This window comes from Octopus bimaculoides, chromosome 18 (assembly GCF_046866305.1).
Source record: "Octopus bimaculoides isolate indiv1 chromosome 18, ASM4686630v1, whole genome shotgun sequence".
Classification (NCBI taxonomy): domain Eukaryota; kingdom Metazoa; phylum Mollusca; class Cephalopoda; order Octopoda; family Octopodidae; genus Octopus; species Octopus bimaculoides.
In genome coordinates this window covers 55,194,307-55,221,835 of record NC_142945.1, presented here as the reverse complement: position 1 = coordinate 55,221,835, position 27,529 = coordinate 55,194,307, and the positions used below count along the sequence as shown (strand labels likewise).

The 27,529-nt window shown below is 34.8% G+C and overlaps 1 protein-coding gene across 1 annotated transcript in view; it reads left to right on the top strand.

Moving 5' to 3' along the window:
* Positions 1-27,024, top strand: part of LOC106875922 (sperm flagella and cilia-associated protein 2) — a 103,197-nt gene extending 76,173 nt beyond the window's left edge. Inside the window, exons 30-41 of the mRNA XM_014924237.3 lie at positions 974-1,054; positions 7,457-7,598; positions 7,765-7,864; positions 8,157-8,261; positions 10,280-10,408; positions 11,835-12,029; positions 13,219-13,359; positions 14,938-15,068; positions 16,702-16,927; positions 24,844-24,915; positions 25,566-25,691; positions 26,811-27,024. Of these exons, the coding sequence (XP_014779723.1) occupies positions 974-1,054; positions 7,457-7,598; positions 7,765-7,864; positions 8,157-8,261; positions 10,280-10,408; positions 11,835-12,029; positions 13,219-13,359; positions 14,938-15,068; positions 16,702-16,927; positions 24,844-24,915; positions 25,566-25,691; positions 26,811-26,879 (1,517 nt within the window). The 3' untranslated portion in view covers positions 26,880-27,024. The remainder of the gene's footprint in view (positions 1-973; positions 1,055-7,456; positions 7,599-7,764; positions 7,865-8,156; positions 8,262-10,279; positions 10,409-11,834; positions 12,030-13,218; positions 13,360-14,937; positions 15,069-16,701; positions 16,928-24,843; positions 24,916-25,565; positions 25,692-26,810) is intronic.
* The last annotated feature ends 505 nt before the right edge of the window (positions 27,025-27,529 follow it).

The following is a 27,529-nucleotide window of genomic DNA, read 5'->3' as shown; positions in this document are numbered from 1 at the left end:
AGGATGACAACATAGCAAAGATAGTCTATTTGCAACAAGTATGGGCTTGACAAAGCAGAAAAGTGGTACAGACATAAACCCACTGGCATTCTCGTAAATGATAATGCAAAAATCCTGAGGAACTTTATGATTCAGTGTGACCATGCGATAGAGAGTAGGAAATGTTATTTTGTTATGATTGAGATGTAAAGCAAACAATGCTGGATCATTGATATAACATGTTCAGCTGATAACAAAATATGTGATAAAGAAGGGAATAAAAGTCATTAGATATGACAGGTTAGCTTGGGAGGTAAAGCAGTTGTGGTCATTGAAAAAAAGGTAGTAGCCACCAACCAATAATTGTCAGAGCCTTAGAAACAGTGATTGAATATCTTGAGAAGTATATTGAACAAATAGGGGTTGAAATATGGGTGGAGTACTAGCAGAAAATAGTAATGCTTTGAACAGCTCAAATACTTCAGAGGGTGCTTGAAAAATAAGGGGTGTTGCCTCATATCCCTTGTTAGTGAACAGCTGGTATTGGAATACAATAAAAAAAAAACATAACAACAACAACAACATTAGGGAATAGTTTAGTAGTTAAGAGATATCTAGTGTGTAAGATATTGGAAAGCTGGTACCATGTCAGAGAAAAATATCGGTTTTCTAAGATAAATATTGATTTCTAAGCAGGAAAAATATTGTGAAGAAGTCAGTGGAAACCAAAGTGTGTAATAATGTAATACTTGCTCCCAGAACAGTTCCATGCCTGAAAATGGTAAAACCCTTCTCAAACTGGTACAACAAAGGAAAATATATCTAAAATTGGATAAAATGTAGTTCAGTTATATCTGTTTAAAATCAATATGTGTGTGTCTCATGTATTTTTGTAGAAACTTGAAAGTCATTAACATACATGGAAGATAATCGTTAGAGTTACATGAGAACCTTTTCTTTTTGTTTATATATAATTGTGTTTTATTTATTTTAGAATTGACTGAAGAAGAAGAAGTACAAAAACTTCGGAAAGAAAAATTAAGAAAAGAATATTATTTTGCTGTTGAGGAAGAAGGTAATAGCAAAATTTCTGTAAAGTTTCTTATAATTTAATCCTTTCTAACTGCTGAGAAATATCATCATCATCATCATCATCATCATCATCATCATTGTTTAATGTCCATGTTCCATGTTGGCATGACTTGGACTATATATGTATGTAAGTATTTATAAATAAATAAATATATATATATATATATATATATATATATATATATATATATATATATATATATATATATGTATGTATATATGTATATATATATATGCATGTATATATATATAGGCATGTGGCTTAGTGGTTAATATGTTGCACTCATAATTACTGGATAGTGTGTTTCAGCAGCACTACTAGTGAAGTACTTGGTGACCTCACTTGTGGCCAGTGACATGTAAAAGTACTCATTTACAACTATTCCCCGATGTCAGTTGACCGTTGTCACCTGTGACCATCTTCAACCCAGTGACAAGACCAGGTCAAGACAACTGGGAATGGAAATGGATGCAGTGGGTGACCAAGTTGTCTTGCTTGCTTTAATCTTGCTGTATGCACTCCACAATGCATTTCTGCAGCTGCCTCCCTGTCGTTGAACCATGAAGGTTTCTTCCAGGGAGTCTGCTGGTTCCAATCTTTACATGCATAGGTAGGCAAGCCCTAATCCACAGCTAGGACCCTGGCAGGTGCCACTACTTTGGGTCAGAGTAAACCTGGAAACAATAGTGGTTAAAGGGTGGTTCCCTACTCCTCAGAAATACAGGAAATATGTTCCTACATATAACAGACTTCTTACAGTTCCAGTCTAGCAAGTTTTTTGGTCAACTTTAGGCTATAGTGGAAAGACACTTGCCCTACATGCCATGCAGTGGGACTGAACCTGAAACCATGTGATTGGGAACCAAACTTCTTAACCACAGAGCCATACATGCATCAAACCACTATACCGAATGCCACAAATCCATCCAACAGTAGAAAATCTGAATGGCGGCCCTTCTCACATTTCCCCGTCTGTCTTATATACTCTGGTTAATGGTGTTGCAAATGTTTCCATTTTCATATTTGATTGCTTTGGAGTTTGTCAATTTTATTGAAATGGAAAATATTCATGAAGATGATAAAATGAAGTTCAACCATTTTCCCAACAGCTTGCACATGAAAGGAATGCAGCTAATTAACTGATAATTAAATAAGAATTCCAGGATTGAGATTCACCTTTTTCAATTATAAAAGTGATGCTAAGATCTTTTAAACCTTCCATTGAGCTACTTTTGACAGATATATTCCAATCTTTCATCATTGAGGATAATTTTAAATCTGATTAACTGTCAGAGTTTATAAAAAATAACAAAATCATTTTGTTTCATGCATAAAAGTTAAAGGTTTGAAATGAAGGAAGTTTTTACTGTTTATCAAGATTTTAGTTTGCCAATGAAACATCACTTTGCAAAGTGGATTTATTGGTAGAGAAAGAAGGCTAGAGAGAAAGAGAGAGAGAGCAGAGGAGAGGCAGACATAGTTATATAGTTAAATAGACAGATATATATATAATATATATATATATATATATATAAGTTCAAAAAAACAATAACAAAAAAACAACAAAGTGAGGACGTGATATGGATAGTGTTATTGGACGCTCAGGAAAGGAAAGAAAGAGTGTATGACGTTTCGGGCATAGTCCTTCGTCGGAAAGATGGAAAGTTCGGAGAATGGAAGAATGGAGAAAGAGGAAAATGGTACCGATGCCCACGAGGTTACATTGTGAAAAGACCGGAAGAGGAGGTGGTGGGGGAAAAGTTCTTTCTAAGACAGGAGAGTGAAAAAGGGAGATGAATATCTGTGCGTGTGCGGGAGTCTGCGAGTGTGTGTGTGATAACAGAACGTGTGTGTGCGTATGTATGTATGTATGTGTGTGTGTGTGTGTGCATGGTTTGGTGGTTTATCTGTTAGTGTGTTTGTGTGTGTGTATGTGTGTATGACGTAGTGGAAGAAATTAGTAGCAGGACTGGTTAGTGGACGCTTATATATATATATATATATATATATATATAGATAGATAGATAGATAGATAGATAGATAGATAGATAGATAGATAGATAGCTGGACAGCCAGATAGATAGAGAGAGAGAAAAGGGGAGACAGTGAGATAGATACATATACATAGAGAAACAGAAAGGTAGATAGATTGAAAGATGTGGGAGAGAAAGAAAGAAAGTGTGTGTGTGTATACATGTTTTCTTTTCCTCTTTTGTGACAGTCTTTTAGTAGCATTCTCTTTCCATTGTATACTCACTAATAATCTCTCTTACTCTACAAACAAAATATTCAACTTTATTTGTTCTATTAATCTTCATCAGACTCACTGACTTTTAGTTTTTTCTTTAAATAGATTTCCAATCATTGATTTTTATGGTTTAATGTTTTTTTTTAAAATCTAAAAAGCATTTTGTAGTTATATTGGTGTTTGTAGCGTCCAGTATCCATTGTTAATGGGCCTCCTATAATATAATGTATCATTTATCAGGATATTTCATTTACTCTTAATGTAATATTATATCATTTATCAGAACGGTTTGCTTCCATTATATTTCTCATCTAATGTTTCTATACAATTCTCTGCTGTTGTAGCACAGTATTTATATTATTGATATTGGTGTTGGAGGTACAGGCATGGCTGTGTGGTAAGAAGCTTGCTTCTCAACCACATGGTTCCAGGTTCAGTTCCACTGTGTTGTCTTCTACTATAGCTCCAGGTTGACTTGTGAATGGATTTGGTTGATGGAAACTGTTATATGTGTGTGTGGTCATTTGAGGCACCTCATAGCCTCACCTGTATATAGCATTTATGATATGTTTACAAATGTGGAACAGCACTAATGGCAGTACAACTTATTATTTGCCAACATTACAGGGATCTTCAGATGTTGCACCTCACAAAGGGGATGACCAGGAATCGAGATTCCTGGCAGTTTGCTGTGCTTGAGAAGACAAATCAAGCTCAGTAAAATCGTGGTTGTCTTTCCCTGCATCCCTCTCCAGCTGGGCATTCCTAATCTTGCAGGTTCGTAGTTGATGGTGCCACATAAATGACACCTGTACTAGTGCTGTGTAAAACACTCAGGCCAGTGGTGCTGTATAGAAGCAACCAGTGGTTGGTGTTAGGAAGGGCATCCAGCCGTAGAAACCATGCCAAAGTGGACATGGAGCTTGGTCAGCTCTGGCCAAACCGTCCAACCCATACCAGCATGGAAAATGGACGTTAAATGATGATGACGACGACGATGACTATAGTAAAGAGATAAATGCCACATTTAGGAGGAAGCTTTGCTGTGCAGATCTGATAGGAAAGGGATGCCACCTTAGAAGGATTGGAAGATCTGTATTGGATGGTTGCAGGTTGACATGGGAAATCCAAAGAAATGTCCAGTGATTTTTACCTGTTTTATGAAAGTGACGGAAGCAGATTTCTTTAAAATGACTGTAACAAATGAATGGGTCGACTATCTTTCTGAGGTGATGGAAGGGAAGGAACTGGGGTGGACAAATGGCACCCAACAATCTGGAAGATTTGTGTGTGGTGGGGAGGGGACAAAGAAGGAGAGGAAGAAGACAAGAAAGAAAACATGAGAAAAAGTAAGAGAGAAAGACAGAAAAAGAGAAAGAAAGTGAAAGAGATAGGAAAAAGAGAGAAGGATAGCAGAAGAGGGAAAGTGAGAGAGGAAGAGAGAGGTAAGAAAGACTAAAGAAGCAAAAGAGAGAAGGAAGGAAAAGAGAGAGAAAGAGAGTATGAAAATATAAAAAGAAGGAAAGGTTAAATAGATTGACATAGAGAGAGAGAGAGAGAGAGGGAGAGGGAGAGAGAGAGAGAGAGAGAGAGAGAGAGAGAGAGAGAGAGAGAGAGAGAGTTCTGGAGGGAGATGAGTTGCTGGCAGAGATTGATTGATGAGATTTCTTGTTTTTTGAATTAAGTCAAGGAAAGTAAAAAAGGGAGAAACCTGATATTTATTTGTAAGTTTTCTGAACAGATCTTTATGAATCTGAATTCGTTTTTCTTCTTTCTTTTTGTTATAAGTTACTTTTTTTTAAAATAAGAAATTTCTTCGTTTCAACAATGGTAGCTTAATAAGTTAACTAAAATGTTTTTAACGATGGTTTTGGGAAATGAAAATGGGGGAGATAGGAGAGACATGGAGACACAGAAAATACTGTTGCTGTATTTGCACATGTGTATATGAGTGTGTATGCACATGCATACACACACACAAAGAGAGAGAGAGAGTGAGAAGCAGAGAGAGAAAATGAGAAATGGATGTTATGAGCCAAAGCAAACGTTGTGTGACAGCAGATTTCACAGTCCTTGTTATATGAAGATCTAAGGTCGCAAGCTGGCAGACTTGTTTGTATGTTGGCAAAACTGCTTGGCAGCATTTCTTTCAAGAAAATGTTCTGAGTTCAAATTCTACCAAAGTCATTGACTTTGCCTTTAGTCCTTTTGGGGTTGATAAACTTAGTACCAGTCAGGTACTGGGGAGGGGGGAGGGGGTCGATGTAATCAACTTACCTCCTCCCCTGAAATTGCTTGCCTTGTGCCAAAATTTGAAACATTCATTTTCTGAAAGTCTTACACCCACAAATAAACATTTTGGCCAGTTTCACTTGGGAATTTTCTTCTCTCACAGCTCTCTTGCTGTTTGAACGACCAACTTCTGTTAATATTGAGCACCTGAAAACCATAGTTGAGGAAAATCCGAAGCAAGCTGCATGAGAATTAGGAATTAGCAAGTCACATTTCAATCTTAAAACACTTTCATGAACAAGGAAATGTGTCTAAATTTGGTCAGTGGCTCCCTCATCATATGACAGTTTCTCAGCTTAATCAAAGAGTTCCCCTATGTTTGTCATTGAAGAGTTGACTTGCAACCAAACCTTTCCTGGATAGAATCATTATAATTGATGAAAAGTGAGTTCTTTATTATAATATCCAATGAAAATGACAATGGACAGCTCCTAATGAAAAAAAGGAGAATCTATTTCCAAACCAGGGCCACAGCAGAAAAAGGTAATGCTCTGTCTTTGGTATGATATGAAGGGTGTCGTCTCTCATGAAATGTTAAACCAAAACAAGACAGTTAATGCAAAGAAAATATTGTCATCAATTGGAAGCATCAGACAGCATTTGCAGAAAAAGCAGCCATCATTGGTCAATCTTAAAGGAGTGTTGCTGTGACATTATAATGCCACACCACATATTGCCCAGGTCACTTAGGAAAAGATCTATGGCCCCTAAATATGGAAGTTTTGTGCCGTGCTCCTTATTCTTCTGACCTTTCTCTGTCTGACCATCATCTTTTTAGATCATTGCAACATTATTTAGAGGAGAAGATATTTATTAATTGTGAAGAGGTTAAAAATCTTGCTGAATGGTTCTTTGCTTTGAAATCTGAAGAATTTTATGCCTGAGGGATCAATAATTTCCCAGATATATTAGGATTATGTTATCAATAATTAGAGGAAATATTACCTTGATTAAATATACCAATTACGACCAAAGAAGCATTTGTTTTGTTTCCCATCTTGAAATATAAGATTTGCGTTCCAATTTAACACACACACACACATATATGCACATACATGCACTCATATATGTATGTATATATTTATATACATATTTATATACATTATACACACACACACAAATGCACACATGCATACAAGCATGTACATATATACCAAGTGAAACGCATGCACAAACAGATAAGAAATATGTTAGCAAAAACCTAATAGAGGCCTTGAAGCTGGCTGAGATGAATGAAAATCTTTGCTAATGATCATTTTGTAAAGGTAATAAATCGAAAAACCTCATACTCTTGTGATTACTTTGTTGAACTTGGGCAAGTTATCAAATCAAATTATGTGTTGCTTAATGTTAAAACATTTTTGAAAAACAAATATTGGAAGCAGACGAGTGAATTAGATTTTTTGACAGCTTAATTCTGTGTAATCAATACTGGCTACTTAATTTCATTTACCTTGGCTACTCTTATTGTGGAATTCAATTTGTGTATCTAATGTTCGCCTCTTCTCTTTATCTGATTCTGTTGTTTCTCAAGAAAACATCACTTGATGTATTTCATTTTGAAATGCTTTCTCTTTGCCCCCCCCCCCCAACTCTCCAATTCCGACTTTTATTTGACTTTCTGTCATTTGTCTTCTACCAAAATCAGCAAAATACAAATTACAAATAATGAGAAAAAAAAAATGTGTCACTTTCTGTAATTTTGGAATTTTTTTTCTTTAATATTTTTAATGAGTAAGAAACTTGATAATCTAAATGAAAAAAACTTGTTTCTTACCTTCAGAATTTGAATGGAAACATTGTATGTTAAGAATATTGATAAGGAACTTATATTTTGTCTTCAGAAGCAGCTGTAAGGCGTCGGCTGGGATTACTTAAACTTCACAGCATGAGCCATGTTTTTAAAGAACTCAAGAGATCTGCTGAAGATACTTATAAACCTATACAAGACTGGATAGGGTCTCGATTTCTGACACAAATAAAAAGGTAAAACTATTTCATTTGTTCAAAATATTTTCCTGATTTTCCATTCTTATGTTCTCATTTTGTGATTTTCTGTTGAAAATTTTACTCCCATATGAGATGCAGTTAAAAAAATGATTGACCGAGAGCTAATTATTACTAAATTTTTAAAAAAATATATTTATTTTAGTATCGACGTAATGGCATCATTGATGAAAAATGCAATTGAAAATGGTGATAAACTCCAGAAAGAAATTATACTCGATAATGGAGACTTTTATATTGATGAAGTAAGTTGAATTGTTATTATATTCATCACCGTCAACCTCAACATTTAATGTCCATTTTCCTCTGATGGAGACATGAGGAAATGGATGTAGATGAAGAACTTCAAGAATATTTAAAGAAAGCTAAACTATGAAAATGCAAATCATCTTTTCTTTCTCAAACAGGTCGTCTTAATTTTTTTTTTCCATTCTATGGAATTTGCATGAGTCCTGCGAGTATTATATATAACTTTCTTATAGGTTTCTCTATTGTAGAATAATAAATAATAATTGGGTCGTTATTGATTATTGCCAGGAATATCTGACACTGAAGCACACCACTCCAGAGCCAATCCCAGAGTTTACAGAATACCATAACAATCAAATGACATGTGTTCAGTTATCAGCATTCTTAACACAGGTGAGTCCAAATGTCTTGAGAAGAATTTTCCTTTTTCTTTTGAATTATATCTTTAGATTTTGCATGAGAACAGTTTACAGGATGAGGAGAGAGAAAGAGAGAGAGAGAGAGAGAGAGAGAGAGAAACAATGAATTGTAGAGAGAGGTGGTGGTGGCGGTGGCATGTGTAGGATAGACTATCACAGTTTAAGTGATTACTTATTTGGAGTAATTACTTGTTTGCCCTTCTTGATAAGTCAGAGAATCTCATGTTGTCCCACCTGCACACTCCAATGTTTGACAGGGTTTCTTCAACCGTGTTTATATTTTAGGGAATAAAATATTGAGAGATGTCACCAGCATGAAACAACAGTAGTTAACTCAGTGTTAGCATAATTAATGCAACATTTACTTAACAATTTTCACATCATTTCTCTGGTGAAATCTGTTTCACTGAAAAGACCTAATAGGACTGAAACATAACTGGAATTGTCTACCCTGCTTGGAATTATTAAAATAATATTAATCATTGATTAATATTATCGTTTTCTCATTCAGTAATTATTTTTGAATCATCTTTTAATGTTTGTTATCATTGAATGAATTTATTTGTTTTTATGGAGATAGCTTCTCAGAATAATTTCTCCTTTAAAGCATGAATCTTTTTTCCATAACCGTACATCCTTAACACCAACCAGTTCTCATATTTCTCATCCAAAATCATTATCAGCTGGAAAAAATAATTCTTTCTTTTTTATTAGCATCTCTTACATCTTCAACAAAACACCATTTCCTTCTCCACTGAGTCAGCACCTGATACCATTTCTGACCCTCCCCTGCTCTATGACCTAACTTCTTTACCAAACCCAAGATCACCGCCATTCAAACTCCACCTCTTAATCTCTTCAGTTGTCATCTAGTTCATTACAATATTCATTCTGATAAATTCAAAAACCCAGATAGCGTGTAGTTGATTGCTCCAAACAATATTTCCTAGAAATATCTTTTTATCTTAACCCTCACTGCACTGATTAAATTTTTACTGATGATGTTATTTGCTAATCATATGCAAATCAGTTCTTGTGACTTCTTTCTCTTAGCCAGTAGAGATAAAATATGCGTACTACATCATAGGAAATGTGGAAAAATTCTAGAAGGTACCTTGTTACCAAAAATGAGTTAACTTGGTCCCTGTGTCTCAAATGCACAGATCCAAGCGTAAGGTTTAAATATGAAAGTATGCATAAACATTCACCTGAGTCTCATTAACAGGTGGTCTTCAATCAGATCCTTTTAACTAACATTCTGTCATCCTTAATGTTAGTTTTTTCCAAAGTAATTAGAAACAGTCATTAAAAATCCTGTGCAATTAGTGATCAAAAGAAAGCCTTTGTTACTGATGAGAAATGGCCTTCCTCTTCATCTATGAAAAAAAAAAAGGAAGAAGAAAAAGAAGTTTTAAAATGAACATTGATATATTCATTGAGTGTAAAGGATTATTTGTTTGGTGCAGGTGTTGCTGTGCAGAGACTGCACCTTCTGCAAAAGAGCTTGCCTTTATTGCAGGAGGTGCATGGTGCAGTGGGTTCGGATATTTGGCTTACAATTGCAAGGTCATGAGTTTGATTCCTGGCAATGCGTTGTGCCCTTGATTTCATGTTGCTCCAGTCCACTCAGCTGACAGAGTTGTACCAGTAATTCAAAGGGGCCAGCGTTGTCATATTCTGTGTCTCACTGAATCCCCCTGAGAATCACACTAAGGGGTACGTGTGACTGTGGAGCACTCAGCCACTTGCAGATTAATTTTTCGACCAGGCTGTTCTGTTGATTGGCTCAACTGGAATACTTGTCATCATAACCAGTAGAGTTCCAAAAACTTTGGTCTGTGAATGCTTAAAATATTTTAGTCTTTAAAAACCAAACAACTTTCTTACTTTTTCTCTTGTCTTTGAGACACGGCTCAGTGTAGAAACTCTTTTTCCCATTCTGTGTGATGTCATTTAATTATTGCTGAAGTTGAATAACTTGTTTGCTTCCAGTTCCAGCTTGTGGCTCCGTTGGGTTTCATAAGCACGAAATCCTTCCAAGAAACGTTAGAAGACTTGGTCTCAACTTCTCATGGGATCTCAGCCCTGCCTGAACTGTGGATGCAGCCAAACTTTGCTCGAGTAAGATGTCTGGAAACTGTTTCGCTTTTCATCTTTATCTTCTTTTCCTTGTTTCAGTCATTGGAATGTGGTCATGCTGGGGCACCACCTTGAAAATTTTCAGTCAAAGAAAGCAATTCCATTATGTGTTTTTTAAAGTCTGATACCTTTTGCCAAACTGCTGAGTCACTGGCATATAAAAAAGCCAGTATCAATTGTCAAATGGGGGAAAACACACACACACACACACACACACACACACACACAGAGTCCAAGGTTATAAGCAGAAGACATTTGGCCAAGGTGCCTTCCAGTAGGACTGAACTGGAATGTGGTTTATAGTTTCTCATGAGTTAACAAATTCTGGCAAAGAGACAGCTGGGGGAGGCCATGCTACAATTATATTGGTAAACTGAATGAAAGGTGTCTTTTTAAAAATTAAAAAAAACCCCGTTAAATTGCCATTGTAGTTTGTTCAGAAATAATTTCAAACTTTTGATGAAAAACTGAGTTTGTTTGGAGCCTGAGAATAAAATCTTTAGTTCTACTGAATGTATCTTTAGACTCTATAAAGATAAAGGACCAATTTTGAAAAGTACATAAAGTCTGTGTAGCTGTCAGGATCCCATCAAGTTTTTTCAGGATCACATCAACCATATTCCACATCACTGATTACAATTTTAGTGAATGAAATGGAATCCTCCAAGATGGAAGTTCATTTATATCAGGATTTAATCTAAAGTTGAAATCAGACTTTAATTTGCTAAAAGTTCACTGACATCTATCAACAGATTGAAAAGATGTTAGCTTATAAGAGTCGCCATAACAGTTGCTGTAGTAGGTCGTAATTGTTGCAGCTTTTAAAGATTCAACCATTTCTATTGTTGGAATAACAATAACATTTACATAAATTATCATAAATTATAATAATGTTAAGGAAGATGAATACTAGCCACCAGTTCAAGTGACTAACTTATTCTTAATATTTTAGGTATTGTTCCCATATTAAACTTACAGATATGAGGGGAGTCCTTGACTCCTTACCACCATTTTGGCTTTTGTCAAGAATCGTTGACACTAAATATTTTATTCTTTACTTGGTTTATGACTTATGAATTGTGATTGAAATAAATGAATTGAAACTGAATTTAATAAGAGGATTTCAGGAGGGCGTACAGCACAACAAGTTTTGTACATTGGTGTTAACTGAATAAATATTTCTCATTAACTCATTGAGTTAATGACACTTATTTATTCATTAGCCATTACCAATATCTGTTGCGAAATTATTGCTAAACACTAATGCTATAATAATAATAATAATAATAATAATAGTAATAATAATAATAATAATAATAATAATAATAACAATAACAGTAATAATAATAATGATAATACTTTGAAATGATTAATGTGCTAATTTCTATTGATTAACGTTTCATTTCAGGTTCAACAGAATATTCAGATTTTGGCAAAAAAGATTTCTTCAAACACAGATTTTATTGATTGGCGCCGTTTTATATTGTGGGCTTCGTATCCATTCCCGTTGCTTTCCATTAAAAATTTAGTGGATCTTTATGTCTCATATTACCAACTAGACATAAACAAAACTGGTTTCATTGACTATGAAATGTTCAACTCTGTAAGTAATATGTTCCAAATTATATTTATACCAATTAAAGGAACACTAATTAGCAATGATTAAAATGTAGCCATGTACATTTATATTTAATATGTTCCTGTACACTAAAACGCTGAACGACCTTCGGCTGCAGCGAACCATTTTGGAAGAGAAATTCTCTTTATCAACAAGGGAATGTTCTCTGTGTCTGTCTTCACACTCATTTTCTATCAAGAGAAATTCTCTTTCAAGACATTTCGCCCATTTAAGATCTTTCCCTATTTAAGGGTATCAAATGAATGGATTAAATATAAATGCACACACCTTTATTCCTTTAACCCTTTAGCAGCATTCACATTGTTCTGTCCAATGTGATGCTCTTTTATTCACATTCTTTGGAATTAATCCTGCATTAACTCTTGTAGCTTTGAGATTTCAATGATGTGATTGTTTATTTCTAAAATGACATTGTCAGGTAGGTGTGAGTGGCCTGATCTGGCCAGTTTGTACAGAAAACAGGTAAAATATTTGGCTGGTTTAAATGCTAAAGAGTTAAGCTCTTTATTTTTCACACTCGGTAAGTCATTCTTAAAAATTTCTGCTTCGACAAACAAGACCATCCCTTGAATAGAAAATCCTTCACTCTTCAGCTCAGGCATGTCGGTCTTACTAAAAAGTTTGCTTTGAAACCATAGGGTTTTAAGTTCAATCTCTGTGTGAAGTACTTTTGGAAAAGGGCCTTCTGCCATAGTATTATATTGAGCAATGCTTTGTGAATAGAATTGGTTAATGGAAACTGTGCAGAAGCCTGATGTATATCATTATCATCATCATTTTAATATCCAGTTTTCCATGTGTGCATGGCACTGATGTAGTTTACTGAGGCAGAATTTTCTCAGTTGGATGCTCTTCCTGCCAGTAACCTTCACCTGTTTTCAACGAAGGTAGAATTTCCCTCTTGGTCATTAAAGATTGGAAATGAACTACACTGCTTGTATGGCAGTGAAAGTCGTTTACAACTAGCAATGTCAAGACAAGAACACACACGCAGTTCTGAAGCAAACTTCTCATCTTCCCAATTATGTCTGCCCCTTTTGTATTTCTAAAACCTAAAATATTTTTTCTTCTCTATGAAGAAAACCAAGTTTTCTACTTGGGAATTCGTTCTTCCTTCAGAAGTTTAAACCTAATTCCTTGTCTCTTTCAACAGGTTCCTCTCTGGCCTGAGGAAGACATCAAGAAACATAATGAAAGCTACAATTTTGACAGATCATCGAAACTGAAAGAAATCTTCTTTGACCTTTTCACAGAATTTAATACACAACCTCCCTTACTAAATTATGAGAAAATGGTGCAAAAACTGTCTTTTCAATTTTTGTTACATTTTTGTTTTCCTTTGAATACATTTCTGTCAGGTGGTGACAAATTGTTCTAGGCATGTTTCATTGTGGCACCCTTACCAGAGAGGTTACCTTGTTCCTAGCAAGTCTATGTAAAGGACCTCTAAGCCTTAAGATATAAAGTCTGTATCTGTTCACCAATTGTTTAACAGAATTGAAACATGTCTCAGTTAATTCCATGTCTTTTTAAGTCAGCTGTTTGGGGACCAGCATTTCAAAGAATAGACCCCTTTGCATGCTGTAAAAGGTAACTAAAAGGGGTTGAGGTAGGATTTGCACTCTGACCTCGTAAGACCCTCACCAGCAATGACTACACAGACACAGCCATGGGTTAGAGGGTTGTCGCCAAAGTGGTGCAAAGGTGTCATCCACCAGGTGTAATAGGTAATCACCAATACATGCTGGATGCAGCAATACACTGTTATAGCGAATGCTTTCATACTACTGCTACTACTACTTCACACTTAAGTTCACAACCAAAAAAGGCAGGTTGACTTCAACACCAGGGTGACTTTGGAGAACCAAACATTCCAAGTGAAATGCAGCAGGATTTGGAAAGATAGTGGCCATGTTTGAATGTTTTCCCTGTGTTGGTTTGTTTACTGGAAACTACAGTAACTGTATTGATCCGATATCACTTACTACATTGGTTCTGATGTCATTGATCTCATTGATCTACTGTCATTGATCTTTTTGCTCTGATTGACCACGTCAGTCTATCACTGACCACAGTGGTCTGATGTTATTGATCATGTGGATTTGATGTCATTAACCTACCCATAAACTTAATCCATTTAATACTTCTAGAAAAGTCTTCAATTACAAACACATCCCCCAAGAAATATTAATAACAAGGTTATTGTATCTGAAGTCAATTACAACAGAATCAAGTTTATGTGAAGTAACTCTAAAATTAAAAATTCTATATACCAGTGTAAAATTACTTCTGGTAATGAAGTATTTTTTTATATAGGCAGCTCATCTTCTCAGTTATCTAAAAGAATTTTTAATCATTACTCTACATTTCGGGATAGGAATAAACGTAACAGTACAGGGCTTAGTAAATTAATTTGGTATCTAAAAGACCACAATAAAGAATTTAATTTAGATTGGTTGATTCTCTCAATTTCGATACCTTATGATAAAGGCAAGGAATTCTGTCTTCTCTATAATTCTCAATTATTTTTTATTCTTTTTCTAAAACTCCCCTTGTAAACACGGTTATAGAGTGTGCATACCGATGTAAACATTGGGAGAAACACACCTTTAGTTAATATAAGTGATATCTATAATTACATATAATTTAAACAATAATTTTCTTCTTACATTTCACATTCACTAGATATATCTTTTTCTAAGACTGTAGGGTTTCATTTAATATACATATAGTTATATACTTCTCATTTATTTGGTTTTTTTCTTTCCTTCTCCCCCACACCATCCTAATCACTTGAAATAAAATACAAATCAATACATATTGATTTCATTGAAAGTAATCTTTACATTTAATGTTTGTTTCTTTGTTGAAGCTGCTCTATTTCTGCTCCAAACCGTCCATGTTTGAGGGCTTCACTCGTGCACTCAGTCTCTCTTGTATTGCAGACTCAATCAGAGACAAAGGCCTCTCGGCCATCTCCGTTTCACAATTCCCAATTGAAGTGTAAGTACTTTTGTGTCTCACAACACTTTCTTCACATCTTCCATGCTTTCCATTTCTCTACTACTACTACTGCTACTGTTGCTGCTGCTGTCATTCATCTAAACACCCCAATTTGTGACGCTATGAGGTTACAAAGATTCATGTGTATATGTAGCATCATCATCATCATTTTGAAATGTCCATTTTTTTCATGTTTTTCTGGTTCAGATGAAATTTGTTGAGAAAGATTTTCTTTGGCTGGATACCCTTCCTGCAACCAACCTTCATTTGTTGCCAAGCAGGGTTAATACTGCACCACAGAAGGCAGGAAACAAACAACATTTCTTCTATGCTCATTTACAAACATCATGTGATGTCAAGACAAGGGCACACACACACACACACACACACACTTCTACATATTCAATGAATTTTCTTTCAGTCTCTGTTTCCCTAATCCATTCATCTATTTATCTATATAATATATATATATTCATACGTGTGTGTGTAAAACAATGATTTAATCATAGATACCAGTGATTAACTTAGACAAATCAGTTAAACTCAATCAAGTCTAATCTTGCTTGTCATAAGTTTCATTGAAATCATCCATGCTTTGTATTGAAAGTGCGTAATCCAGAAGTTATTTGTTGATTCATTTTTCTTTTTTTTTTTTTTCAGTTTCCTTCTTTTTTTTCTCTGGTTAAGTCTCACTGAAACAGGGTCAAAGTTATGGTTCAAACGTCAGCCACAGAGAATAAAAATAGATGACTTAAATTTAGTCGCTAAGTAGTTTTAGATTGTCTCTGTCGGCAAAGAGGATTAGGGTAAAAAGATTACAAATATTTAGGAATAACAACATTTTATGTTTGGTGCCTGTAAATATTCTGGAAATCTTCAGCATTCACTCTCTTTTACCAACACAGGATGATGAAAGCAGAGAGAGAAGAACGAAAGAAAGAAAGCAAAAAAAAAAAAGAAAACCATTCTCATTACTTCTTTGTTTTATATATTTGTATATATATGTATGTGTGAATCTCTCTCTCTCTCTCTCTCTCTCTCTCTCTCTCTCTATATATATATATATATATATATATATATATATATATATATATATGTACACACACACACACATATATATATATATGTATATATATACATGACTCACAATTTTCTTTTCTAGCCTAAATGAGATTTCTTGTGACTTGTCTATAAACAATTAAACTTAGTATCAACTTGAAAACCAACGAAGCATAGATTCTGACAAATATGTATTTGTGATGTTTTATTCTTTTGTACTTTTATTGGTTTCAACCAAAGGCTGTGGTCATGCTGGGGCACCACCATTAGCATTAATGCTTGTTCATTTCAGACTCATTTCCTGGCTTTGTCTCTGGAATCGCTCCTGGTGAAGGAATGAGTTGGACAAAGCCACCTTTCTCTACACATCTTGCTATGAAGTGGGTTCATCTGGTATATCAGATAAAAATTTGTTTAACTGTTCTTTGAAAAGATCCACACCTGTTCCTTGTAGATCCCTGGGGCCTTTTTGGCAAGGTATTAAAAAATTGTGGGTGTTTGAACCCTAAAGTGTTTAGGGAATTGTAAATTAATGAACAATCACTGTTATTGTTTTTTTTTTTCCTATATTAAGAGCTGATATTCCAAAGGAGGTGACAGAAACCCCTAAAGAAGAAGTAACTGAAACAGAGACTTCTCAGGCTGAAGCATCCGAAGTAGCCGAAGTGCCTGAAGTGGATAAAATGGAATCTGAGATTGGAGCAGATACAGAAAAGAAACCTGAAGCCAGCCTCGCAGACAATGAAGCTCCCAGAAAATATACTTTGAATCAATTGATACCAATTGGTGTCATATTAAAGGTGGGTGGATATATGAATTTGTGATCTTTGTGTGTGTGTTTATATACACAGACATACCTGCATACATACATACATGATTACACACACACACACACACACACACACACACACATACATGCATATATTAAAATTTACAAAACAAAAAGATGCAATGAACAGGCTTTGCTCACAAATCATAACAATTGTTTCAGTGCAATGTTGCTGAGTTTTCTATATTATTCTATTATGTAAATATTATATAAATGAATATGGTCCAGCAGCAGCTGTGTGCCTTCACATCATCAGGTGAGTAATCCTGCTGTATGATGGCATATGATAGCCGATAACTGTATAGGAACTTTGAAATGCACACTGTGAGGTTATTACCCAGATAATATTAGATATATACATACACATATATATTTAAATAGAGAAAGGAAGCTAGTATGCTTCACTGGATGTCCAATGTCAGTGTGTATGTACAACAGAAGATAAATGTGTTGAGAGAAGATCTGGGCATAAGAGGCATCAGATGTGAGAGACAAATGTGCTGGTATGGTCATGTGATCCATATGGATGAGGACAGCTGTGTTAAGAAGTGTTGATCCCTAACTGCAGAGGTTGATCTCTAACTTTATTTTAATGAAAAAGCTTCTAACTGCAGAGGGTAGTTCTGACTTTCACTATTTTTGGGTCATTGAAATTAATACCAGATGAGCCCCTCAGGTTGATGTCAACATCTAAACCTCTCTCTAGCCGCCCTCTCTCTCTTTATTTCCTTCCCTATTTCTCTCTCTCTCTCTCTCTCTCTCTCTCTCTCTCTCTCTCTCTCTCTCTCTCTCTCTCTCTCTCTATCTATCTATCTATCCATCTATGTATCTAGCTAGCTATCTCTCAGAATTTCAGGTCTTCTAACTATAGTAGAAAGAATCATTATTCTATGCCAAATAACCAGAATTATTCTTCAGTTTGTCAAAGCTAATCTCAACACATATGCTTAAACACCACACCAAACCATTCCTGTTTAGCAGGCACCAGAGTCAATTCTATAAAACACCATTCTTTTTATACAAATTCAAGTCTAAATTCTTATTTCTTCATCTTGTTATTGTCCAACTTCAGGCAATTGCTGTGTTTTGTTAATGATATTATTCATTAAAATTTTCTAAAGATGCCTACAGGAACACAAATAACATGGATTTACCATCTTAAGATTAAATGAAGCCACGGAAATAGTGAAGAGCATCCAGGAAATAATTTAGCAGTAATGTGTTAATTTGATTAGCATTTAGTGATAGTTATTAATATTCTAATCTAAATGATATGTGATATATTCTTTAGATATGAAAGAAGTGAATGCAGGATTACACCTCTAAAAGAATGTGTTTGCATGTAATATAATATAATATACTATAATGTGATATAATATGATATGATATAATATCTATGTCTTTCTGTCTATCAATCTGTATATCTATCTAATTGTCTATGTGCGCATGGATGCATATATAATATATATATAATACAATATAATGTAACACAGCATCATATCTGTCTATCTGTCAATGTCTGTGTATATCGATGCTTATATAATCTTGAGTATATGTATGAGCGTGTGTGTGTGTTTGTGTAGCTAATAATTCATACAGGTATTACTCAGAGTTTCATCGGAACATAAGCAGAGGCCCAGTTGAAGAAATGTCTGTAATCAATGAAGTCTTGGTTACATTCAGCTTGAATCAAGATTTCTTATTGGTTGCTGGTATTTGCAGTTTCCGTTGTCTGTAGCTTTTTAGCTTTTATTTCTAGCTATGTAGGTATCCTAACACTCTAATCATATCTAGTCACATCTGTAGCAAAAACATATGTACTGATAGAGAAGCAAGTGCAGAAAAAGCAGAGTTAAGTGGTCCCTACTAATGAAGCTACGGAATTAACCGAAACTGACTGACCAGTATAGGAAATTCTCGACCGGTGCTTTCAGGTGAATACGGTCCCTGTCAGTACATATGTATACAATTATGTGCTTTAACAACAGCATTAGGTCTTCTTAGCTCTTATTTCTAGCAGTGTAGATGTTCTCACATCCTAGTCATATTTAGTGAGTTATAGTTTTCCTTTTTGGCAACACATTGCACACAGCTGTCTATATTAATTTTATATATATGTCTGTATGTATGTATGTATATATATATATATATATATATATATATATATATATATATATATATATATATATATATATATATATGTATATATAATTAATATAAAGCATTTATTATTATTATTATTATTATTATTATTATTATTATTATTGTTATTATTGTTATTATTATTAGTCTTTGTTGTTCCATTCTCACTGTTCCCTCCATCGTCACCTTTTGTACTGAGAACTCTTTATGCTCATCGAGTTTAATGATTCACAACATCAGATGCAACAGCTTACATAATGTAATTTATACACTCTTGTAGGATTCTATATTTTTCATTTCAAAGACTGTCATTGGACAAATAACGACAAGTTATAGCTTAATTAAATATCAAAATGTCTGAGATGAATTATTGTTAATACAATTATAATTTTTCAAATGATTAACCTCATCTCAAGAGATGAATTGTGTTTTAATATTTCTGTCTGCACAATGTTTCCATTGACATCTGCTGTTTTATTCCTGGCCATCTACAAAGGACCAGATGCAATGTGAACTTGGAACTTTAACTCTAAACTAAGCCTACCAATGTTCTTATCCACTTGACCAAAGTTATCAAACTTATGTTTTTTCAGAACCTTTTTCAGATTTTTCAGAAAATTCATGGAACCGATTCCTGTTACAAACAATCCCCCACCCCCTAATTTTGATGAAAAATAATTAAATGAAATTAGAAATTATAATTGGGAGAGGATTTATTGCCATGAAAAATCTATTTTGTCATTTACTTGTTTCAGTTGTTGGACTGTGGCCATGCTGGGGCACTGCTTTGGAAGGTTTTAGTCAAAGAACTCAATCCCAGAACTTAATTTTAATTTTGGTACTTATTCTGTTAGTCACTTTTGTTGAACAACAAAGTCACATGGACATAGACATACCAACACTGGTTGTCAAGCAGTGGTGAGGGACAAACATACACACACACACACACACACACACACACACACACAAACTGGGCTTCTTTTAGTTTCCATCTGTCAAATCCACTTACAAGACTTTAGTCAGCCTGATGCTATAGTTGAAGACACTTACCCAACGTGTCACATATATATGATGATGATGATATATATATATATATATATAAAACAGCCATGCTACATGGCAGTGAAACATGGGCCGTGATTGCTGAGGACATGCATAAGCTTGCAAGGAATGAAGCCAGTATGCCCCGATGGATGTGTAATGTCAGTGTGCATACTCGACAGAGTGTAAGTGCCTTGAGAGAAAAGTTGGACTTAAAAAGCATCAGATGTGGTGTGCAAGAGTTCAATAAATCTCTCTATAAAGGGTAAAGACTCTCTACAGTCATGAATGACCATGGGATTGCACACAGTGCGACTGAACCCAGAACCATGTAGTTTGCGTGTGTGTGTGTTTAGATCCACATTCATTAAGATATTGAATGAGGCATGCAGTGGTAAATGACTCTGATCTTTATATTATGCATACATCCTTACATATACATACATCCTTGCATATACACACATGTATTTTATACTATTATGTGTGTGTGTATATATATATATATATATATACACACATATAATATCAGAATATTAGTATATTTTCTAATTATATACCATTTATCTTACAATTAGTATCTTCAAATAACTTTATATGTTGTTTGATTTTTAAAAAAATTTATGAACACATTAAGTTTATCTCAACATTTTTACTGTTTGTATATTAAACATTAAGTTTATATATATCTACTTTTGGAATTGAACAGAAAATTTTATTCACCAATTATACTTGGAATTTAGACATGAAAATGAAGAAAACTACCTGTGATAACAACAAATTATAACTTTCTCTTTTACTATCAAAATGTAAAATCTTTCTTACTTTATAACTTATTTTTAGACTTTATTTATTAATAAGTTTATAATTTCTTTCTTGCGTCTTGTGTTTCATTTTGTTCTTTGCAAGATAAATTGGAACGTGTTTTTTTATCATCATTTGTGTATGTCTTACTATCTTAATTTGGTTTGATTTTTTTTACTGTCTAAATGTGACTTACATACAAATTATTTATACAACACAAACCTGTGCTGGCGCCACGACAAAAGCACTCATGCGAATGCCATATAAAAAGTGCCAAGTACACTTTGTAAAGTGGTTGGCATCAGAAAGGGCATCCAGCTATAGAAACCAAGCCAAAACAGACAATTGGAGTCTGGTGCAATTCTCTGGTTTGCGAACTCCTGTCAAAGTGGAAAACAGACGTGAAATGATGAGGATGATGCCACTGCTACTGCCAACACAGTGTTATAATTAATAACAATGTCGCATAACGAGACTGGTTGCATGGTTACCAGGCTCTTATATACTTCATGTAATGAACCAAAAAAATTTTTTAGTCAATTAAAATTCTACTTGTAATGAAGAGAAATGTCATTAGCATTAACCCTTTCAATACCATATATCTGTTGAGAAACATTTCTGTTGTTTTAATTAATTTTGTAAATAATGGAAAATTTAGTCAAATAAATGCCAGACTAAGCTGCTGTTTGGAAGAAAAATTAGCATGAAATTTTGATGAAACATTTTAATTTAGATCAATTTAAAAGAGGAAGTTTGTATCACAGAGCCAGGGTTGGTGTTAGAGAGTCAAGGTATCAAAAAGGTTTTAATGAAAAGACATGGCTAGGTGTCAGCATGTCTGTGAGGGTAACAAGTTTGCTTCACAGCCATATGACTTTGCGAACAATCCCACTGGGCGGCACCTTGGGTAAGTGTCTCCTGCTATAGTCTTGGAACTGACCAATGCCTTATGAGTGAATTTAGGAGATGGAAACTGAATGAAGATCTTACCCTCATCATCATCATAATCATCATCATCATTTAACGTCCATTTTCCATGCTGGCATGGGTTGGATGGTTTGACTGGAGACCGGCAAGCCAGGAGGCTGCACCAGGCTCCAATAATCTGATCTGGCAATGTTCCTACAGCTGGATGCCCTTCCTAATGCCAACCAATATAAATTCTCTAAAATTTGTTCACAAGTACTCTTAACTAATTCTTTTATACTTTCAATAAAAATGTTTAAATTACTTACTCTTATATATACTGTATATATAAATATATATACATATATACATGCAATATATGTATGTATATATATATATATATATATAGAGAGAGAGAGAGAGAAAGAGAGAGAGAAGCCTTTCAGCTGCTCAGGGGATTGGTGGATGGAGGTGTATTCATGGATGTGGGTGTATGTGTGGGCATATAAATTTATGTGTTTTCATCCATACACGCATTACATACTTAACTTCACATAAAAAACACATACACACCCTTACTTATACACACACACACAGCCTCCTCCACATGCACACATGCACTCTAGATATATATTGTATTTATTCATTTTTTCTTTACTTTTAATTATATTTTATTACATTTATTTATTTTATCGTAATTAAAAGCAATCAATTCTCACTCTAAACTCCAAAAGGACTTCTATTTCAGTTATAATAACATTTATCTTTGCCAAGAAGGCTTAAATTGTTTTGCTAATTATGATATATATTATTGCAATTAATTTAATGTACCATCCAAATTTATATGCTATGGAAGAATTAATTTTCCTCAAATAGGCATTCATTTATATGATATTTGCTTGTCTGAACTTTCCTCTTTAAATGTATCTCTTATATTTTGTGGTTTCATTACGGATGGGAGACTGGGTGTTGTAGGGTAGGGAGCTGAATAAGCATAAATCCACGAGGCACAATAATTATTACTAATTATAAAATATTGTTTAACAAACCAAATTACCACAAAATGTTAACTCAAATTAACAAAAAATTGCTTACACTACGCTGGATGTTATGTGGGGAAGTCACTTCATCTCGTTATACCTTCTTGCCCAGCATACATAATCCACACCTGATATATATCTTATGTTATTTAATGACTGGTTTTACCTTTAAGAAATATTTCTTTAATTATCTTAATGAAAAATTTCTTTAGAAAGATGAAAGGAATGTTAAGCACCAAATTTTCTTCTTGGAACGATCACTGGCAAAATGCCTATTAACATATCATGTTTGTGTTGATAACAATTTTTACTTTTACTAATGTGTATTACTACATCAATATGTGTATTATTGTATCAAGTTGTATGCCTGTTTATGTGATACACATTGTTGCATCAACCAACAGTGAATTTTTGAAACAGATGTAAAGACCTGTCGAGGGCTACATTTTTATCTTTACCAAATATGTTTATATTGCAACTTTTATAAACGAATTAATGCCATATATAAGTTCTTGTCTGTTGTTTCTCTTTTTATATATATATCTGTGTGTGTGTGTGTGAACATTATGATGATGATGATGATGACTTTTATCCACTACACTAACAATTCACCCACCCACCCCCGTCGTTTTGCTTGTCAGCAACACACCACAGCAGAGAGGTTGAGTTCTTTGATTTGTTGAGAAGTAAATGGAACCATCAAATATTGCGATAAGTTGAGTAGGGAAATCAATAAGAGTTAGTGTGGCTGCTAGAAGTCAGGATAATGATTCCATTATCACAATGAAGAATTACTTCTGGTTTGTGTCAAACTGTTTGAAGTAGCAAGCAGTAAAATCTTTCAAATGTGTATAATTCTTGGAGATAAACATGAATTTTGTGGGATAAATTGAGTTTGAGCAAACGTAAAGACAATTACCGTAATTCCTTAATCAGGAAAGTCCATAGAACCAGGACTGTAGCTTAACTTTGGTTTGAGTGAAGGAAGAAGAAATGAATATATTCTTTGAATATATTCTTTGCAATTCTTATTCAAGGATAATTGACATTTGCAATTATTACTAACGGGAGGTTGGTGCCACTAGAAAAGAAAAATTAAAGCAGAATCTGTTAGTTTTGGCAAATGTGTAGCAGTAGCCAGTTGTGTGTGTGTACATGCGTGTGTCTGTCTGTCTGTCTGTCTAGCTAAAACGGCCATTGCATATGTGGAATGAAAGTTTACTTTGCGTCTGCTTTTGAGGAATCAAAACTGAGTTCTTGGTTGATTCTGCACTGAGGAAAGAATTGGCAATGAAAACTGGAGCATTCCAAGAAGGAATCACCAGACTAAAAGACATTTCATCTGAGTTCTCTCAGAGTTTGAATATTATCTACATCAAGTTTTCTCATGGAGGGATTGATAAAAGAAGGGCTATTAATGTGCTGACCATGGGCTCAATTGGCCCTCACATTGGCACAGTTAGCCCTCACAGTGGTTGGCCTTGTTGACAAGTAAATATTAAAACAAAAGAATCAACATTGTATTGAATTTGACAGTTGGAAACTATATGGAAGCCCATCATATACCTGTATGGGAATGCGTGTGTGTGTGTTTGTGTTTCTCCCCCCACCACTTGATGACCAGTGTTGGTTTGTTAACATCCATGTAACATAATGGTTCAGCAAAAGACTCATTTTGTAGCAGTGCCCCAGCATGGCTACTGCAGTCCAATGACAGAAACAAGTAAAAGATAAAGATAAATATTTTAAATGAAGTCACCATAGTTTGTGTGAGAGGCTCAAATTAAACAAGAAAAAAATATTTGAAGACAGAACAAATGAAAGAAGACAAGTAAATCAATCATGTTAAAAACAAATAAAGCAGACAAAAGTGTGAATATCATTATTTGTTGATGATTAGAAAGGAAAAGATTATGAATACTTGTGAAATTCAAATGTCCATTTTCTATTTTTCTAGGTCCTCAATCATGGTGAACCACCTGGCAATAGTTTCATTGAGAAAAGTGATTCTTTTGAAGCAGTTTCCATGGTAAGAAATTTGCTGCCATGTTTTCCCTGTTACGTTTAAGACTTATCACTCTATTCATGCTTTTCTATAATTTTTCACTCTACCATGGTATCATGTTTGCTACCTTACAAGGTTTCAGTTTGGAAAGTTTTGGCAGAAATGTTACAAAAGAGCTGCTGCAAGGCACCACTAATTGTCTGCGATTCCTGTGAAAAGTGCTGAGTCTCAAGAGAGAGAATTTTCCTTGTCTTGAAAGCCTTGCAGAAATTTATTGATGTGCTTGGTGGCAGAAATAATGGCGGCAGCAGTGGTGGTAGTGGAGGAGGAGGAGGAGGGGGTGGTGGTGGTGGTGGTGGTGGTGGTGGTGATTGGTGTTTAGATCAAGAAGTAGATCCAGGGTCTTCTTCCCATGACAATCACGTCTTTTTGTATATCAGGGATTATATTGTCCAGTGTACCCGTCACAGTAGCATGTGATTTATGGAAATTTAACTGCTATTTCTACCGGGTCAAGCAAATATATAGATGTTCTTTCATTGGCTCAACAGTTTTAGTTGTGTGTGTGTGTGTGAGAGAGAGAGAGAGAGAGAGAGAGAGAATGGGAGCTGTTTCAGTTTTGAAGAATCCCCAGGAAAAAGAGTTCTGATAATTTGTCTATTTTCTGATTGCAGAATGAAATAATAGGTGTTTATCAAGATCTTGGATCTGTGAATGCTGAACCAATTCCATTTGAAACTCTAATTGCGCATCCTTTCATACAAGATATCATTGCAAAAGGCAACCAATTCTTGATGCTGGTAAGATCTCTCTTTTCCTCTCTCTCTTCCTCTTTCTCTCCCTTTCATTCTCTCCTCTCTCTTTCTCCTCTCTTCTCTTGTTCTCTCTCTTTCTCCCTCTCCCTCTCTCCCCCCTCTTTAAAACTCTACATAACTTTAATTCTTCCCCCCCCCACTTCATTTAGTTATCCTTCTTCCTTTATTTTCTACCTCCTCTTCATCTCTTCATCCCTCTATGCCTCTCTCTTTCTTTCTATCTCCATCTCCCCATTGTCCTCTTTCTTACGTTTTGCCTTTACCTCTCTCTGTTTCCTCCTCCCCTTCTGTTCCCTCCTCCCCCTTCTGTTCCCTCCTCCCTGTATCCTTCACTCTTTCTTTTGCCACAGACTTCATTCAGATCTACTCTTGCAACAGAATTACTTCTTCACGTCTTCGATATTCATTTCAAATTCAAACTTTCATTTCCACCAAATATAATCAAGAAATGATTATCTCCCTTGTATTAACCAACCACTAGATGACACCACATGATAGAAATTGTTTCAAGATTTAAAAGGGAGTTGATAAGTTTGTGATGTGCTGCACTGACCGTTGGTGGTGGCTGGGATGGGTGTGTGGTTTGGAAGAAGGTTTCTTTGCAAACTACAAGGCAAAAGCCCATCACGTGTGTGTGTGTGTATATATATATACACACACACAAACAACAACTGTGTATTGCTCCACTCTAGCTGACAGCTATATACCATTTTGACAAAGACATAAGAGCCTTAGTTCAAGACATTCCACACCATTATATTTCTTGTCTGAGGAAACAGTTTTTGAAATTTTTTTTATGGCATTGTCTCCAAGAAGTGTCCATCTGATATTTATTGCGTTTTAAACTGGAAATATTAGGCAGAAAGAGGACATGTGGAAATGGATCAAAGTATGTCAACCTGGCAGAGTTTTACTATGAACACATGTGTGTCTCTTTGGAGAGACTTCAATGTAATGGCTTCTTCTTCTTCTTCTTCTTCTTCTGTCTGTGTGTCCTCGGTTCCCTCTCCCCCATCCCATATCCTTTCGTCATATTATTGATTTCTCATAAATAGCTGTCTTATAATGTTTATCCAAACAAATCTTATCTCTTCTCTATTTCAGGACATCAGAAATATTTTGTACAACTCTCCTGAAACTTCCGACTTCAATGCAAGCTGCAAATTGAAATAACTTTTCCAAAACAGATTTCAGTTTTTTTTTGTAAATTTTGGATTTTGCCTTCTGTCTTTTGTTATTTTGGTTTTTGTTTCTTTGTTGAATGGAATAGAATTGTTGAATAAATTTTGAACTGATTTTGTGTTGGAACCTTCTGGAATCTTTCTTTGTGTCTATTGCTTTATATGATACTGTTACACATGATAAGAGTGTGTATATGTGTGTGTGTGTGTCTATATATATGCACACATACACACACATATTTATTTAAGCATATACATATGCATGTGTGTGTGTGTGTGTGTATATATATATATCATATATATCACTAAGATACACACACACACACACGCACACACACACACGCACACACACACATACACATAATTCTAAAAGCCAAGATGATATCACATGATCCTGCTCTTTGGGATGTTTAATATCAGTTCACGTGAATGATGGAAATACAAATGAACTGAAGGTGGAGGAGCTGGATATAAGAGGAATCAGATATAAGAGGATATAAGAGGATATAAGAGGAATCAGATATAAGAGGATATAAGAGGAATCAGATGTAAAGTGCAAGGGGGAGAGTGTTTTGGTAGAAGTGGTGGATGTGGGTGAAGGGTTACAGCTGCATAAAGAAGCATTGAGTATGGAAAGTGGAT